The following is a 17,476-nucleotide window of genomic DNA, read 5'->3' as shown; positions in this document are numbered from 1 at the left end:
AGAAACGTAACACATAAATATATCACGCGTTTTGTTTCGAAGCTCTGTTTTTTTCTACTTCGAGCCATGGTGCGGATACCAGTACTCTGGAAGTAAGATGTCGTATTGCCAATGTTCCTCCACTTTGGTATTAAAACTCCGGGTTTCTGTGACAGGGGCAACACATGCAGCAATGCCATGTGTGCATTTCGTTTTGTTTTCTTTATTTATTTTTCTTTTGCGCTTAGTTTCAGAAATAGGGAACTCCGGGAGCTGCTACTGTTGAAAATTAAGGTTTAAACGATCCTTCCTAGCGCGCGGGCATGAGAGCGAAAAAGGGAGAAAAGAAGGAAGTTGAAGTAAATCGTTCACCAGAGCTGGGTCGTCGTGTTCCTTTCCCCTACGATTGCTCTCAAGGCGCAAACTTTGGTGCCGAAACCCGGGAGTTGAACAAAGTTGGACGCCGCATTGGTGAATATGGATCGACTAAAGAAGAAACGAGCGGTTCGACGCAGCCGGAACACCAAGCTGATTAATGAGATACGAGCTGCGCTAGAGTCGTACCCCATGGACTCCAAGAGACTTGAAAGTTTGCGTCACAGACTGCTCGCTAGCAACGAAGAGCTTCGGAAGGTCAATGAGGAGATAGAGCCCTTCATCGACGACAACGACTTAGAGGAGGACTACAACACCGTGGCTGACTTCGAGGACGAGGTCGCAAGGATTGTCAGTGAGGTGCGAGCACAAACGACACCGCAACCGCCACGCTCCGGAGGCGAAAAAGGCAGCAGCTCCCAGTTGACTGGAGTGAAGATCCCGGAACTACAACTGTTGCAGTTCCAAGGTGAGCTTACAAAATGGCAACCATTTTGGGAGCAATTCGACGTCGCGGTACATTGCCGCACAAGTCTTTCTGAGCCGGAGAAGTTCCAGTACTTGCGCTCGCTTCTCGTGGGACCAGCAGCCAGTATGATTTCTGGACTACAATCCACTGCTGCATCTTACCAAGATGCGGTAGAGATGCTGACCGAACGTTTCGGTGATAAACAACGAATCGAACGCGAATCTTCTAGGAAGACTGTGTAAGCTACCAGCTGTGAAGTCTGAGCGCGACTTACAGGGACTACGGAACGTCTACGATCACGTGCAAACAAACATCCGTGGCTTGCGTTCCCTGCGTATTTCGAGTGATACACACGCAACTATGCTGGTTGATATACTTCTGACCAGCTTGCCATCACACATCGTAGTGGGGTACTATCGCATCAATACCTATATGCCACAACTGGCTCCTCCTACTCTCCCCGAACAGACTGCCGCCACTTCCAGTAGTGCGACACGTTGTGAGGCTATGGTTGATACATCGAGGAATACGGGAGAAGAGCTGGCTAATCTGCTACAATTTCTACGGGTGGAAATCGAGAGCCGCGAGCGATCCTCACGTGACAAGCGTCCATCGGCGAATCTTTCACCCTGGGCTTCCAGACCTCGACAGACTATCTCGATTCCTTCAACAATGGTGTTGCAAAACTCAAGTCATCTAGATGACGCTTGTTTCTTCTGTGGAAAGGAGAATCATGCTGCCAGAACATGTTCTTCCGGGAGCTCCTTAGATGAGAAATAAGGCGGCTTGCACAGGATAGCCGATGTTTCCGATGCACGAAACGAGGCCATCGCTCTAAGGATTGTCGCACCAAGGCTTGATGTACCACGTGCGGCGGGAGACATGCCGTCTCTATGCGCATCCCAGTGTGGCGGCCAAACTCACCTCATCATGCAGCTCCGGCCGAGAGCGGAGAGGCCACCGACGTCTTAACGGCAGGTTCCACATCTTCACCTGGTGGCAACGGCGTTCTCCTGCAGACTTTCAGGGGCTGGATTGTGACTGACAAGAAATCTGCACACATCCGTGGCATTTTAGATGGGGGAAGCCAGAAAACATTCATCCGAGCAGAAGTGGCCACAAAGCTTCAACTGGACACTATAGGGTACCTCGACTTGAAATTTAACACCTTCGCAAGCACAGAAACAAACATTTCCAGCCAACGATTAAAGGTCGTGCGTCTCCATCTGCGAAGCCAGTACGCTACGGCGAGCCATATATTGGAGGCCGTAGTTGACCCGTTCATATGTAAGGAGCTTGCAGAAACACCGGTCAACCACTCGTTCATACGAACAATCTCGGGCGAGCTCGCGGACGAGTTTATGTTCCCCTCAGTGAAATCAAAAGCCGTTATAAGTCTTCTGGTAGGGGCTGACCAGATGTGGTGACTCCTTACGGGAGAGATCCGACGCGCTGAAATTGCCACCGAGCTGGTGGCCATTTCAACTGTGCTAGGATGGACCTTCCAAGGGCCGACCACCGCAGCGCAGGTGTTATTATGTTCTATGAATGCGGTTGTGTGTGCTGTCAGCGTCAGGGCTAGTCACGAAGATGATTCCATCGCTTTGCAAAAGTTTAGGGAATTAGACAGCCTTGGCATCGTGGACGAGCCAACGACCACAATGCAGGACCATAAGAACGTAATCGAACACTTCAACGAAAACATCACGATGAAAGGAGGGCGCTATCAAGTCGCTCTCCCCTGGAAGGACACCTCAGCATACTTGGAAAACAACTATGATGTAGCCCACAAAAGACTACATAGCCTGATCAGACGACTGAAGCGGGATGGCACCGTTACAGAGTACGACGAGGCAATTAGACGCTATATGGTTGATGGGCATGCAGAAAGAGTCAAAGAGGACAGCCAGAACAGTGGACCCGTCTACTACATGCCTCATCAAGCAGTGGTTCGAGCGGACTCAGCGACAACGAAGCTTCGAGTCGTCTTCGACGCCTCAGCTCACGGACCAAATTAAACACTGGATCCCTGAACGACCACCTGGAGACGGGCCCGAAGATGAACACGGAACTCCTGCCAGTGCTGCTCCGGTTCCGGAAGCAAAAAGTGGCGGTCACTGCCGACATACAGAAGGCCTTCCTGCAGATAGCCATCGCTAAAGTAGACAGGGATGCCCTTCGCTTTCTATGGTTTTCCAGCGCGTCTCAACCGCACGAGCCACTGACTGTCATAGAGGAATGGCGAATGACAAGAGTACTTTTTGGGACTACTGTGAGCCCATTTCTACTTGCAGGGACACTCCGCCATCACCTGGAATCTGCGAGAGACCAGAGGAAACCAATCGCAGATACTCTATTTCGCTCGTTCTACGTTGATGACATGCTGACAGGACATACTCAACTCGAACCGAAATACAAAGCGCTCCGTGCTACAAGCTTCTGCTCGAATTTTCGATCCCCTTGGATTCCATGCCCCCTATGTAATCCGGGTGAAGATGCTGTTTCAGCGAATGTGGCAGCGAGGAGTGGGATGGGACGATGAGCTGCCAGATGACTTGCGTAAAGAATGGATGGCGTGGTGCACCGAATTGAGAGATCTAAGGTTAGTCACGACACCGAGATGTCTCTTGTGGATGGATGGGGAACTGAATTCTTTGCAACTACAAGTATTCACCGACGCCAGTCCTAGCGCATACGGGGCCTGTGCATACTTGCGCGTCGTCAACAACACAGGAGATGTTATCTTGACTTTAATTATCGCTAAAGTCAGAGTTGCTCTTCTCAAGACGCTGTCCCTGCCGCGTCTCGAATTGATGGGAGCACTATTGGGAGCACGACTTAATGTATCATTGCGAACAAACGTATTTGACACTGGCATCGAAGTATGGCACTGGAAGGACGCCATGATAACGCTGGGTTCGATCAGGGGATCTTCGACAGGTTGGAAACCATTCCTATGCAACCGGGTAACGGAAATCCAAGCCAAGAGTGATCCCTCCAGCTGGTACCACTGTCCTGGTAGCATGAATCCAGCTGACCTGATGACTAGAGGAAAAACCGTGAGGCAGCTCAGTGTTTACGATGAATGGTGGTTCGGTCCCGATTGGCTTAGGCGTGACCTGGTAGACTGGCCTCCTGCGGCGTCTCCAGCCAATGATCTGCCCAGCGATATCGAAGCGGAAAGACGACATAAAGTGAATGTGTTGCTCCACGATGCAAGTGTACCTTACCCGCTTCTGACTTTGGAGAACTTTGGAAGCTACACGAGGATGCTGCGGGTCACGGCTTGGGTCCTGTGCTTCGTCCAAAATTGTCGACTACCGAGAGGGTCAACGGAGCTCTCCTTGTCGGCAGCGGAAATTCGAAACGCAGAGCTCTTGTGGATAAGAAATGCTCAGCATGAATGCTTTGACGCTGAGATTCGTTCCCTCTCCCAAAGTGAAGAAATCTCGGCAAGATCAAAGATAAAGGATCTACAACCTTTCAGTGACGAGGCTGGCGTTATGCGGATCCGCGGCCGACTACATCACGCATTACTTCCGGAGGGTGCTAGTCATCCCATTATTCTACCGAAAGATCATGACCTGAGTAAGCTAGTAGCCGCTTCAGCCCATCAGCGCACCTTGCGTGGAGGCGTTCAGGTGACGATGACGGAGTTACGTCAGAGGGTTTAGCTGCTCAGCGCCCGGAGAACGGTAAAGGCGGTGATCGGCCAGTGTCGAGTATGCCGACGCTTTTCTGCACAGCCAGCCAGCCAGTGCACCAGTCGCACCGCTACCGCGGGACAGAGTCCGCGAGGGTCACCCCTTCCAAGTCGTAGGAGTCGATTTTGCAGGACCTTGGTTCGTCAAGACCGACGGTGACGACGTAAAGGCGTACATTGCCCTTTTCACTTGCGCAACCACTCGAGCTGTACACCTAAGCTCGTCTCTTCCGTAACCACGACACCCTGGCTTCTGGCCCTTCGACGCTTTCAGGCTAGTAGAGTAATACCGAGCACGATTTACAGTGATAATGCTCTTACGTTCAAGAGGGCTGCGAAAGACCTGAGGGCTATATGGGAAATAATGCGCAACCCAGTGTTGCAGGATTTCTGCACTTCGCAGCTAATCACGTGGAAGTTCATCGTGGAGAGAGCGGCATGGTGGGGCGGTTGGTAGGAACGAATGGTGCGTTCGGTAAAGGTCTGCCTCCGAAAGGTACTTGGACGACAGAGCCTATCGTTCGAGGAGCTGACGGCTATCTTGATTGACGTTGAGGCTACAGTAAACTCGCGGCCCTTGACATACCTCCACGCAGATCCTGGCGAGCCAGGAGCCTTGACGCCAGCACATTTGCTCATCGGGAGAAGACTGACCACACTTCCCGAGGTCGAACCGCCCTAGGCGTCGTCTAAGGAAACCCTTTCCCACCACTGGAAGTATCGGCAGCGCCTCATGGGCCAATTCTGGAAAAGTTGGAAGCAAGAATATTTCCGAGAGCTTCGCTCAGCACATCTCGCCCGACTTGCTGGCAGCTGCACACCGAAAGTTGTGGACGTGGTTTTGCTGCACGATGACAACACCCCACGTCACCTGTGGAGAACCGTCCGCGTCACCGATGTCTTTCACGGTAGAGACGGCCACGTGCGATCTTGCGCGATCATGTTACCCTCGACTACCTGCACACGAAGGCCCGTGCAGATGCTCTACCCATTTGAGAACTGGTGATCAAATGAGCGGCTTGCTCATTTGGGGGGCAGGGTGTTGAAAATTAAGGTTTAAACGATCCTTCCTGGCGCGCGGGCATGAGAGCGAAAAAGGGAGAAAAGGAGGAAGTTGAACTAAATCGTTCACCAGAGCTGGGTCGTCCTGTTCCTTTCCCCTACGAGCGCTCTCAAGGCGCGACAGCTACCTTCCAAAATTAAAGAAAGAGAGAGAGATCGGAACATGCTCAAAACATCGGAAGACGCAATCTTTCTGAATCGAAGTTGAGTGAAGATGCTCGTAGATCTCAGGAACTTTTTATTGGGCAATGTAAGATTCCGTTCAGACGCGATCGGCGGGATCGCGAGGTATACCGCTGAAGAGAAGGGAATCTTGTATCGGGTAGCATTTAAGTTGCCTGCTCTCTAATTTTTTTAAAGTTTTGTGCACATTGAAATAAACTTTGTACAATGAAAATAAAGTGCGAATCTCTACTATTGCCAGACACTGTAGGGCAATTTCACGTAACCCATTTCCGCTTCCAGTAAGCCGCGTTCTGCCATCTTTATGAACCGCATTCACCACTTTGCAAGCAAACGAGTAGTTATCGGCTACGTTTTTGGTGTAGGTGAAACACGCGAGTATAGCGTTTCTCGAACTCTATCGACGACAGAACCCAGTAAGTGCAACTAGGGACGCATGTTTGGACCCTGTAAACACAGGCTTACTCCGTTAATTCTAACTTGAAACGTTATTTGTCTAGGTGAACGGCGTTTCTGAAACCCAAAAGTGAAGCCTAGATAAAAGCATGGACGCTAGGCTCGGTGCTGATTGGTTTACGGGTTGGAGAGAAGAAGTGAGGTACTCGGCGCTGATTGGTTAACGGGAAGGTCATGTGACCCGTGGGGAAGCGAGGAGGAAATGTAGTCGAGGAGGCGGGGTGGGTGAGGAGGATTCGGTTAGAGGTTTCTGGAAGATCAGCAGGTTTATCATTCCAAGTGTACGGATGCAACGCCCTAAATTATCTGTTGAAGAGCTCCGTGAGTGTAAGCGTCTGGCTGAACAGGCTGGACACGCTGCTGAACGATTATATAAACGTCTGTGATGGTATAACGTTTCACGTCTGCCGGGCAACGTCGACTGCTAAACTTTTCTGTCGCCAGCTCGTCTGCCGTCCGAATACAGACCGGTATGTATAAAATTCCAGTCTAGCCGAAGCTCTTTTATGCTCCAGGCTGCCCTGGCTGGAGTAGTTCATTACAATGAGGAAGAAGTCGAGCGATCTCAAAAACACTGCTTCCACTTATAGAAAAAACATAAGGGTAAGGTTCATCCACGTGGCGTCTGGCAAGGTTTTGAGGCGGAAGTATGTCACGTGAAACCACCATAGAGGAATGCAGTTAAGGCTATAGACGCTTTACACACGCGCCAAATTACAGCTGCCATTGCTGACCTTCTCTTGTCTTACCGAGATGCCGAGCAACTGCAACGGTAGTTGACGATCTTCTACGAAGGCCGATGCTTTCGAAAAGGACGCAGTTGAATCTAATGTGGCAATAACCTGGCCTGCTATGGCAATGATGAAGTGAAATAAACAAAATAAGAGGGAACAAAAATTGAAGGTCAGTTATGGCGGCGTCCATGCACAGCTGCTGCAAAGCGTCTATACTCGAGGGTTCGCTTTTCCGTGGAGCACGGGGATGGCCAATCAGCGCGATCGACAGCATAATACCAGTGGTTTACAGGACAGAGATAACGGTTGCGCACGAAGATACCATCTGTGAAGATTGCACTTGTATGGAGAATCGTGTTTTTGATCTGTCTTTCGCTACGTTATTTATGCACAACGCGATCATTGGCTGTATATGTGCTTTGCGGGAAAGTAGACGGAAGGGCCTTGTTCATAAATAGGCGGTTATTACTCGAGTAAATGCAGTAATTGATGTGTGCCCTACTAAACTCCTAGATCAGTGTGTCTTGCTCTTTCTCCTCCCTTGTCATTTTCTGTAAATTAGCGCTTAGTCTTCTCAATGCTCGGATACAAAATGCCCTTGACTGTTCAATACTGTGTTTGTTTACGCTACTGTAAGATTTATTGAAATTTTTTTATTATATTTTTTATTTTTTTTATGTAATGTATTTGTCTTTCCGACTATCTAGACAACATATTTTGTGCAACCAATGCGATATTCATGTCCCATTTCTTGTTCGTAATCATCGAGGTAGGGGGGCGTAGAGCGATAAACTGGCAGCCGAAAGTGACTCCCATCCGGCCTCCGCCATGTCGCACATTTTGACCATTAGACATGTGACCTTATCGTTTTACGTCTAGATTTTAACAAAGCACCGCACACAGATAGTTTAGATTTCATCTTTTATAACACTACCGACGAGAAACGTTATGCTTCGTTTCTTTTAGGTTAAAATTGTGTTTTTACGGCAAACATTTTTTCGAACTCACCCTGTAGAGCGCAGCTAAGTTCAATTCGAAACAATACACTTAAGACTCCCTACATGTAGGAATGATAAACGTGCAGCGCTATACCGCGCGCCTTTGTTATACCAAAGGAAAACACGACATGGATCGGCCGTTTTCAAGCGGTGGTCAGCTCCACCACGGCAGAGCTTAAGGCAATTGAGCAAGCCAGGCACGTAGCCAGGATTTTGTTTCGGGGGGGGGGGGGGGGGGGGGGGGGTTGTCCATGACGAAATGCTGTATGAGGGGGAGGGGGGAGAGGAGGCCCCAGCAAAATGAAAGATTTCGGATGCCCCCCCCCCCCCGCCCCCCTGGATACGTGCCTGGAGCAAGCACTTAACTGCATTACCTCACATACCCTACGAACTGTAGTGCTGGTCACCGATTCATGAGCCTCCCTTCAACGCCTAGCTAATCCTGACGCCATGACCGAAACGACGGCCATTAGACAACTCACGTTAAAGCAGTAGCACAATTCTGGATTCAACATTGCGTTTCAACGGGCGCCTTCACATGTGGGATTGTTTGGTAATTCCGAAGCCGATAAACTCGCAGGAGCGGCACATGAACTGCCGCGCACTATTCCCTGTCCAACAGATTTCAATGCGACGCGAAAGTCTCTCAAGAGTTACATAACTGAACTTTCTCCGACCACATACTCCGAACATAATTCATGCGTCACAAAGGGTCTTACAAGAAAGAAGAGCACTCTCCTCATAAGAAAACGCAGCCGAAATGCAATTACGAAGGCGTTTATTTTTAAAATATCTGCAATAAACAGCGCCCAGTGTCCGAACTTCAACGATGAAGAAAACATTTGCCACATCCTCCTCAAGTGCGAAGAATGTAGCGATCCACGTCACCGGTTCGTCACTGGGGTCGCCGGAATTGGACTTCGTGATCCAGACGACGAGGACATCATCTATTCAAGTGGTTCAGCCCGCGTCGCCGCCAAATAATACAACACCTGCCACTGAACTTTTTCGACGAATCCGGTGTCGCAAACCGCCTGTGAAATAACTCCACATTAACTCTCAGCGCGTTCACATCTTTATTTTATTTTTCTATATTTTCCTTCCCCCTTTCCTTTATCCCCCTTTCTTTCTTTTCTCTCTACATTCTTTCATGGGGAACCAGCTCAGCAATCCCGCTAGAACAACCTCCCCAACTTCTCTCACGTCACCTCTCTCTCTCCCTAGGAATGTTAAAGTATTCCTACACGCAACGCGTTTGTACACGTAGCGCATTCCTACAAGCGACGCGCCCCGCTGTCCGCGGCGCGGAGGAAAGCGGGCAGCGCTCCCGCTCCTCCGCGGGTGAGGACAGCGGGCAGCATGTCCTGGTCCTCCGCGGCGCGGCATAACTGAAAGCAGAGCGCAGAACATGTGAGGAGCAAACATTTCCCGCTGCCCTTCCCCCCCCCCCCCCCCCCCCTCCGGGGCCATGCCTGACACGTGACCGAAGGGGGGAAGAAAGGGGCTGCCGAGTGCGCGCCACCTAGAGCACTGCAAGGGCCCGGGCCAGCCCAAAGACCCGAGCCCTGCCCGACCCTCGGGCCGGGCTCGGGCCGGGTAGCACGCAAAACTTTTTCGGGCCATGGCTGGGCAGTCGTTTGCCGCAAATTTCAAATTGTTGATAACAAAAAGGGTGCTCATTGATCTTTTAGGTTCAATGAAAACAAACAAGCCAAATGCAAAATCATTACGGTGCCATTAAAAAAAAAAAAAGAGAGACGTTTTGCATTTGAGAAGTTTTCACGTGAATCAAAAGAAACGAAAAGTGCGGTCTAGAAAACGAGGGCAGAATAGTCGCAGGGTGCAACATAAGTGTATTTTTCCTCTGCTTTTCAAACTAAAAAAATAGAAATGAAACGCAAGCTTGACTTTGTACTTTGCGCAGGGGGCCTTATTATGCCACCAAAAATAAGCTAATTTTAAATAATTATAGGCTTGTACAGCGTTTTAAAGATGCACTAGCATGATTGTTATTGTTTCTTTACAAAAACACGTTGAGAAGAAAGTTCTCTGTGAAACGAATTGAACAACGAAAAGTGCAAGATATATTCAAGAAATTCATAAATAAAATAATGGTCACTTTTGCTTTTTCTGAAAAACAGTTATGAACTGCATATTGTTTTCATATTCTCAAAAATACATCGTCTAAGTCGGGATATTTATCGTGTCAAAAAAGCTCGCTCCAGGTTTAAAAGAAATTAAAAAAAAAAATATATTCTCGCTTTATGTTTAAACAGTTTTTAGGTTAAAGCCTGCAAACTTTTTCCGGATCATGTATATACCGTTTTATCGTGGGTAGCGCCATTTTGAGAGCGAGAGAGAAAAGGGGAAAAGGCTACCGGCGCTTTCCCCCTTTCTGATTGTGTAGAAAGAGTGGAAGTTCAGGATGAGAGGCCTGGCCGGTGTTGGGGCGTCTGCAATGCCCCACTTCGTTCGCGCTTTTTTCTACGTTTCAAAGTCCCAAACTTAATTAGAGCCATGGTCTTGGATGGCGACAGTCCCCCGGTCATCGGGACACCATTGCTCGGTCATAGGGTGCACGAATAACGACAGAAAGCGTCGAATACCGCCCAAGGACCTCGTAGCTTGCATGGAATTCGGCAAGGCACGTGCGGCTGCAATGTTTTGAAGCTCCACCGCTTTCCGCGTGACTGGAAATGATGAACCATTCATAAAGTTTTGCTTGCAATAGGCCCATTTCAACGCAGCCGTTTTTAGTAAGGAACAAGCGATACACGAAACGGGAACCTCAATTAACTTTTGTAAACACCCGGAGCTGCTACATATCGTTTTGCTGCGCTGCTTTTATCTTGCGTGTCCGTGTTCTCATATTTCATTGTGGATGAACGACGAAGACGTTCTAGATGTGTTTATATCGAACCGCAGAAAGCGTCAAAGCAGCCACGAAATATTTTACTATTTGATGCAATATTTTGAGTATTAACCTCCGATTTCTATCACTGACACGTTCGCTGCCGCTGTTCCCCCGTTGCCGCACTGGCGGATGCCATGACTCGAACAAAGAAACGTACACACTGGGCTCGAAGACGCAGATCGCAACACACGAGTCGTACTCTGGAGCGACTATCCAGCGCTTCAAAGCGCCGAATCAACGGAAACAACCCAAACAAACCACCAGCGGCACTCCAGGGAGGGCTTTTGCCGGCTCTCTGGTATCGCACAGGGGATCGCTATTCAGGAAAACCGATAGAACTACCTTTTCAACAATTTCTAGCCTGACCCGGCGGCGGATATAAGCCTTCAACTAAGTGTTGTAAATGATGAAATCGAGTCAGTCACCACTGCAAATTATCAATATTAATTATCAATATTAAGATAAATTCAGTTACAAAATTTTACAAGCTGAAACAGCAATTATCACGAGAAAACTGGCACGCACCTTGCGAGCGTACCCCATGTTCATCAGCGGTACAGCGTTCGGTGCGCGCTCCATTCACAAGCTGTTCCGAGCACAGTCGAGAAGATTGCAATCTACATAGGTCCTCGGACGGTATTCGACGCTTTCTGTCGTTATTCGTGCACCCTATGACCGAGCAATGATGTCCCGATGACCGGGGAACTGTTGCCATCGAAGCCCGTTACTCTAATTAAGTTTGCGAGTTCAAAACAGAAAAGAAAGCGCGAACGAAGTTGGGGCACAGCAGACACCCAACACCGGCCTAGCCTCTCGTCCGGCACTTTCACTCTCTCTACACAATCAGAAAGGGGGAAAGCGCCGGTAGCCCTTGTTGTGTCATCATGTCCGAATCTAATGTCATGTGTCTGTTAACTGTGACGTCACTCTTTAACCTATAGATAGCGCGGCTGCTATCAGTATAAAAGCAGCCATGAGTGTGCCTACGGGGTTGTTGTATTCTTGGCATCATCGAATAAACATGCAAGCTGCAGAAACTGAGTACTTCCCTTGAGGCTAAAACAGTGGCGACGAGTATGAGATAGCCAAGAAGACAGAAGCCAGCACTGTCATCGGCAAAAGCCCAAGCGCCTTGACCGAGGACCACGGGATGGCTTCGTGCGGCGGCCGGTTCGAGCAGTTCATAGAAGATGGGGAGGAAGACTTCGAGTCGTACGTCGAGCGGATGGAACACTATCTTCGAGCAAAGAAGGTGAGCGACGACTTGAAAGTCTCGGTCTTCGTAACGGCCATCGGGAAGCAAGCGTACCGCACGTTGAAGACGCTGTTAACACCAGTGAAGCCAGAACAAAAGGACTATGCGCATCTGGTCGCGGTCCTCAGGGAGCATTACGCTCCGAAGCCGATGGTAATCGCCGAGCGATTCAGATTCAACCGGAGGGCCCAGCTCGAGAAGGAAACGGTGGCGACATACACGGTTGAGTTAAAAAGGCTCGCGGCCACCTGCGAGTTCGGGCAGTTCCTGGATGAAGCACTCCGGGACCGTTTTGTCGCGGGGCTAAAGGACCAGGCAGCCCAAGCAGAGCTTCTAAAAAAGAAAACTCTAACTTTTTCGGCGGCATGCGACATTGCCAGAAGCATTGAACTCGCACGAGCAGAGACCAAGATATTTCAGCCAGCAGCCTCTGAACAACTAGAGGTGAACGCCGTCCAACGTCTAGGCCCAGACAGGAACGTCGGAGCGGCTACCAGGAAGGCGACGATGGAAGTCAACACTGAGAGGACCGAGGCGTCAGGCTGTTTCCGCTGCGGAGCACCCCATCACGAGTCAAGCTGCCCGTTTCGGAAGTACAAGTGCCGAGCGTGTAGACGAGTGGGACACTTGGCAAGGGCCTGCAAAGCAACGTCCCGTTTGGTGCAAGCCGTGGACGACAGTAGTGGTGAGGAAAAAGTTTGGCTGTACAACATTGGCTCCTGCAGTGCTAGAAAAGGGGGTTACACTACTGAAGTTCGAGTGGAGGGAACAATGGTGACAATGCAAGTTGATACAGGAGCCTCGGTTTCCATTGTGCCTGAAGAGGTGTATAAGCAGTACTGGCCTGGATTGTCTCTCTCAAACTGCCGCCTAAAGTTGAAAACTTATGGGGGCGTGCCTTTGGAGGTATTAGGCAAGTTGATTGTACCTGTGGAGCACAATGGGCAGACCATGACGTTGTCGCTTGTAGTGGTTCGCACGCCGCAGAAATGCGAGACTGTGTTAATGGGCCGCGATTGGCTAGAAGCGTTGAGGCTAGACTGGATGAGCGTGTATGGGGTTAGTCTAGACCAAGTGGCAGGGCTGGTTGACCGATTCTCGCAGGTGTTTGAGCCTGAGCTGGGATTAATCGCGGGCAGTCAAGTTAAATTAGTATTGAAGGACGACACGACCCCAGTCTTTTGTAAACATAGAACTGTACCATTCGCTTTAAGAGAGTCAGTAGAACAAGAGTTGCATGCGCTCGTGAAAACGGGAGTCCTGGTCCCTGTTCAGCAGAGTGAGTGGGCAACACCGTTGGTCATTGTCCCTAAGCCGAACAACAAAGTGAGGTTGTGCGGCGACTATAAAGTGACGCTGAACCCGAATCTCAGAACAGACCACTATTCCTTGCCGGTAATGGAAGACGTGTTTGCAACGCTACACGGGTGCAAATATTTCACGGTACTTGATCTTTCTACAGCGTACCAGCAGCTGCAACTGCACCCGGATTCGCAGTCTCTTGTAACTGTAAACACGCATATGGGCTTGTTTAAGTATACACGCCTTCCATACGGCATCACGAGTGCACCGTCTATTTTTCAGGCTGTAATGGCCGAAATATTGAAGGGCCTTGACAGAGTATCATGCTATCTTGACGATGTGTTGATAGCCGGAGAAACTTCAGAAGAATGTTATCGAAAAGTGGAAAGCGTGCTGACAAGGTTCAAGGAGCGCGGTATCAAAGTAAAAAAAGAAAAATGCAAGTTTCTTCAGACGTCGGTGGCTTACTTGGGCCACATAATTGATAAACATGGGATTCGGCCTTCCGAGGAAAACCTACGCGCAATCAAAGAGGCGCCAAAACCCCAGAACAAACAAGAGCTGCGAGCGTACCTGGGGCTGCTAAATTTCTACGGGAAATTTGTTCCGAACATGTCAGCAGAGCTGAAGCCACTTCACCAGTTACTAAGTGACAGCACCAGTTGGGATTGGACCGTAGAGGAGGAAAAAGTGTTTCAAGAAACAAAACGGTGGCTAACGCACGAACGAGTGTTGACTTACTACGATCCTGAAAAGGACCTCGGTCTTGTATGTGACGCGTCGGCATACGGCGTCGGCGCGATACTCTTTCATAAAGTTGGTACTGACGAGAGGCCCATCGCTTTCGCGTCTAGGACGCTCTGCAAGGTGGAGCAAGGCTACGCGCACATTGAAAAAGAGGCGCTTGCAGTGGTTTTTGGTTTAAAAAAATTTCACAAGTTCCTCTTCGGCCGAAAATTTTGCATCTACTCTGACCATCAACCACTGGTGGGAATTCTGGGGCATGGTAAGCCGATTCCTGCAATGTCAGCAGCACGCGTGCAGCGCTGGGCCTTGCTGCTTGCCGCTTATAACTATGTTTGGGTGTATCGAAAATCCAGTGATATAGGAAATGCCGACGCGCTTTCACGGCTACCGCTGCCAAACAAAGATGAGTCAGAGTGCGTGCAGTTCTTTTCGGCGCTAGACGAAGCTCCACTATCTGCAAAAGAGATAAGACGGGAAACGCGAAGGGATCAGTTGTTGTCGAAAGTGCTGTTCTACACACAAAACGGCTGGCCTTCGAAAGTTACAGACGATTTGCTAGCGCCTTACTATGTTCGACGTAACGAACTGTCAGTCGATCAAGATTGTGTAACTTGGGGTAATCGCGTAGTGGTTCCGTTGTCACTCAGAAGTAGCGTCTTGACGATGCTGCAAGAAGGTCATCCGGGGATGACGCGAATGAAAATGTTGTCCAGGTGCCACGTTTGGTGGCCTCGTCTAACACAAGATGTAGAGCAAACAGTGAAACAGTGCGTCACGTGTCAGCTGTCGCAAAACGCTGCGCCCAAGGTACCCTTGTTGTCGTGGGGTTGGCCTAAGCGTAGATGGGAGAGAGTGCATATAGACTATGCGTATCGCGATCAGCAATGGTTTCTTGTGCTGGTGGACGCCCATTCTAAATGGATTGAAGTGTTTGTGATGAACAGTACTAGTAGTGAGAAGACCGTGGAAAAACTGCGCAGTGTGTTCGCGGCATACGGGCCACCGGAAGAGGTAGTGACCGATAATGGGCCTCAATTCACATCAGCAGATTTCGAACTCTTTTTGAGTAGGAATGGCGTCCTACACAGTAAGTCTCCGCCCTACCATCCCGCCTCCAATGGCAGCGCGGAACGCTGCGTACAAACCGTGAAAAAGGCTTTGTTTAAACAAGAGCTGGACGAGCAGAGAAGCGGCCATGCGAAGTCTCTGCAACATCGCGTCGATCAGTTCCTATTTAGTTACAGGAACACACCCACCGGGACAACCGATGAAACTCCGGCCCAGCTGTTCCTGTCCTGGAGGCCCAGAACAAGACTGAGTCTGCTGCACCCCGACATAGAGCAACGAATGAAAAAGAGACTCGAGCGAACCAAAGAATACGCAGACCAGCACCGGGGGCCCTGGAGAGAGTTCTCTGAGGGTGATCAAGTTATAATAAAAGGCTTACGGGCCGGAGATTCCAAGTGGCTGACGGGCACAATAAGCAAGCGTGTGAGCCCAGCTACGTATCTGGTTTGGGTGGGGGGGGAAGAGCGGTACATTCATGCTGACAACCTGCGGCCAAGATCATTTCAGGCTGACCTGAGGACACCTAACCGACTGGAGCAGTTCTCGGACATCGAGACCGATACGGCTACAACTGACAATGAATCACCTGACGACCATGACCCGGCACAAGCAGAGAACGGAGCCGCGACACCACGGGCACCTGACCCAGGCCGCAGCATGCCCAGTGCTGTGACTGTTGGTCCCAATGCCCCACCATCGGACAACCGGGCCTCCAGACTGGAAGCTCCGCCGGCTTCTCCACTCTTGCCTCGGCGCAGCACACGGCCAAGCCGACCCCCAGAGCGCTACAAGCCGTAGACTCCACAAACTTTCTAAAGGGGAAGGAATGTTGTGTCATCATGTCCGAATCTAATGTCATGTGTCTGTTAACTGTGACGTCACTCTTTAACCTATAGATAGCGCGGCTGCTATCAGTATAAAAGCAGCCATGAGTGTGCCCACGGGGTTGTTGTATTCTTGGCATCATCGAATAAACATGCAAGCTGCAGAAACTGAGTACTTCCCTTGAGGCTAAAACAGCCCTTTCCCCTTTTCTCTCTCGCCCTCTTTCAGTAGAACGGTCTATAATCTGTCAGGCTTGAGCCGGGGACAGGCTTATATTTTAAAAAAATTTCGGGCTCGGGCCGGGGTCAAGCTTTTGTCTGAAAAATTCTGCCGTGCCCGGGCCGGGCCCGGTCAGCGTCTTTCCAGGCTGGGTCGGACCGGGCCTAGAAATTAAAGATTCTGTCGGGCTCAAGCCGGGTTTGGGCCGTGTCTCTACCGGGCTGGTCGGGCCGGGCCTAGAAATTCCGGTCCGTGCAGTGCTCTAGCGCCACCCTCTCTTTAGTTAGTCGTTTTTCGCGGTCAAAGGCAACACAGGCGGTGCTCCATAAGACGGGGGCAGCTTCGCAATGCCTCCGCTAAATGACGCGAGTCGCGGTGTTGTATTTTAGGTTTTTATCGGAGCTATACACTGATATCTGGGACTAACAGTATTGAAAAATAGTTAATTATGTTTTTTACAGCGATCGCAATACAAATCTCGACTCAGTTCTGCGTAAAATCCCCAGGATTTGGAACGGTCACCTGTCTAGTGGCCAAATTGTACAACATGGTGGCAGACAGCACTAATTGGCACGAGCTGTCTCGTGCACGGGCGCCTGCTTCTTATGAACTACATTTATGGCATCGCCACGTATGCGGGGAACACTTACCGCTCATTGACACCGGAAGCGGATCCGCATTCGCAAAGCGGTCGCGAACGCGGTTGTATAAAGATCCAGTGCAATTGCACGCGCACGCGATGACATCAAGTGCGCGTGCAATTGTACTGGATCTTTATACAACCGCGTTCGCAACCGCTTTGCGAACGCGGATCCGCTTCCAGTGTCAATGAGCGGTGAGAGAGATCGGTCTATTGTTTACAAAAGAAATAAAAAAGACATATGTGACAATGGTGTCTTTCTGTCTTTTATAATAGGCCCTGTCAAAACTTCAGTGCCATGTAGTGATTCAAACGACTTTTTTGTAATGTTTGCACGCTAATGGCAACTTAAATCTAGTACCTATTCGTCAACGGCAGACGTGTGAAATTTACGGTGTTCTTCGCTCCGCAGTCATTTCTCTTCTTTTTTTTTTTTTTGTTTCAGTTTCGATAGTGTCAAGAAACTACCACTCTGCACGAGGCGCTTAGTTCAGGAAAACTATTCATAAAATTCACCACATTTAATTGTGATGCACTGTCTGGGGCA

The 17,476-nt window shown here is 49.8% G+C and overlaps 3 protein-coding genes across 3 annotated transcripts; all 3 read left to right on the top strand.

The window, feature by feature from the left end:
- Positions 1–456: 456 nt before the first annotated feature.
- Positions 457–1,065, top strand: LOC121838027. Its single transcript, XM_042293991.1, has one exon. The coding sequence runs from the start codon at positions 457–459 to the stop codon at positions 1,063–1,065; it is 609 nt and encodes a 202-aa protein (XP_042149925.1).
- Positions 1,066–3,318: 2,253 nt separating this feature from the next.
- On the top strand, positions 3,319–4,497 carry LOC120843527. Its single transcript, XM_040214918.1, has one exon. The coding sequence runs from the start codon at positions 3,319–3,321 to the stop codon at positions 4,495–4,497; it is 1,179 nt and encodes a 392-aa protein (XP_040070852.1).
- A 7,526-nt stretch (positions 4,498–12,023) lies between these two features.
- LOC115309133 lies at positions 12,024–15,569 on the top strand. The gene is made up of 2 exons (XM_040502605.2): positions 12,024–12,813; positions 15,416–15,569. Exons 1-2 carry the CDS (start codon positions 12,024–12,026, stop codon positions 15,493–15,495), a joined length of 870 nt encoding a protein of 289 aa, XP_040358539.1. The 3' UTR covers positions 15,496–15,569.
- Positions 15,570–17,476: the final 1,907 nt, after the last annotated feature.

The sequence above is a fragment of the Ixodes scapularis genome, unplaced genomic scaffold (genome assembly GCF_016920785.2).
Source record: "Ixodes scapularis isolate PalLabHiFi unplaced genomic scaffold, ASM1692078v2 PGA_scaffold5__190_contigs__length_132052651, whole genome shotgun sequence".
In the NCBI taxonomy this organism is placed as follows: domain Eukaryota; kingdom Metazoa; phylum Arthropoda; class Arachnida; order Ixodida; family Ixodidae; genus Ixodes; species Ixodes scapularis.
Note: the sequence above shows the minus strand (reverse complement) of the source record. Positions and strands in the feature narration are given on the sequence as shown.

Coding starts and splice junctions, on each gene's coding strand:
- LOC120843527 (XM_040214918.1), top strand. CDS start 3,319: ATGCTGTTTCAGCGAATGTGGCAGCGAGGAGTGGGATGGGACGATGAG.
- LOC121838027 (XM_042293991.1), top strand. CDS start 457: ATGGATCGACTAAAGAAGAAACGAGCGGTTCGACGCAGCCGGAACACC.
- LOC115309133 (XM_040502605.2), top strand. CDS start 12,024: ATGGCTTCGTGCGGCGGCCGGTTCGAGCAGTTCATAGAAGATGGGGAG. Junction 12,814..15,415: donor AGCCGTGGACGACAGTAGTG/GTGAGGAAAAAG, acceptor GTTCCTATTTAG/TTACAGGAACACACCCACCG.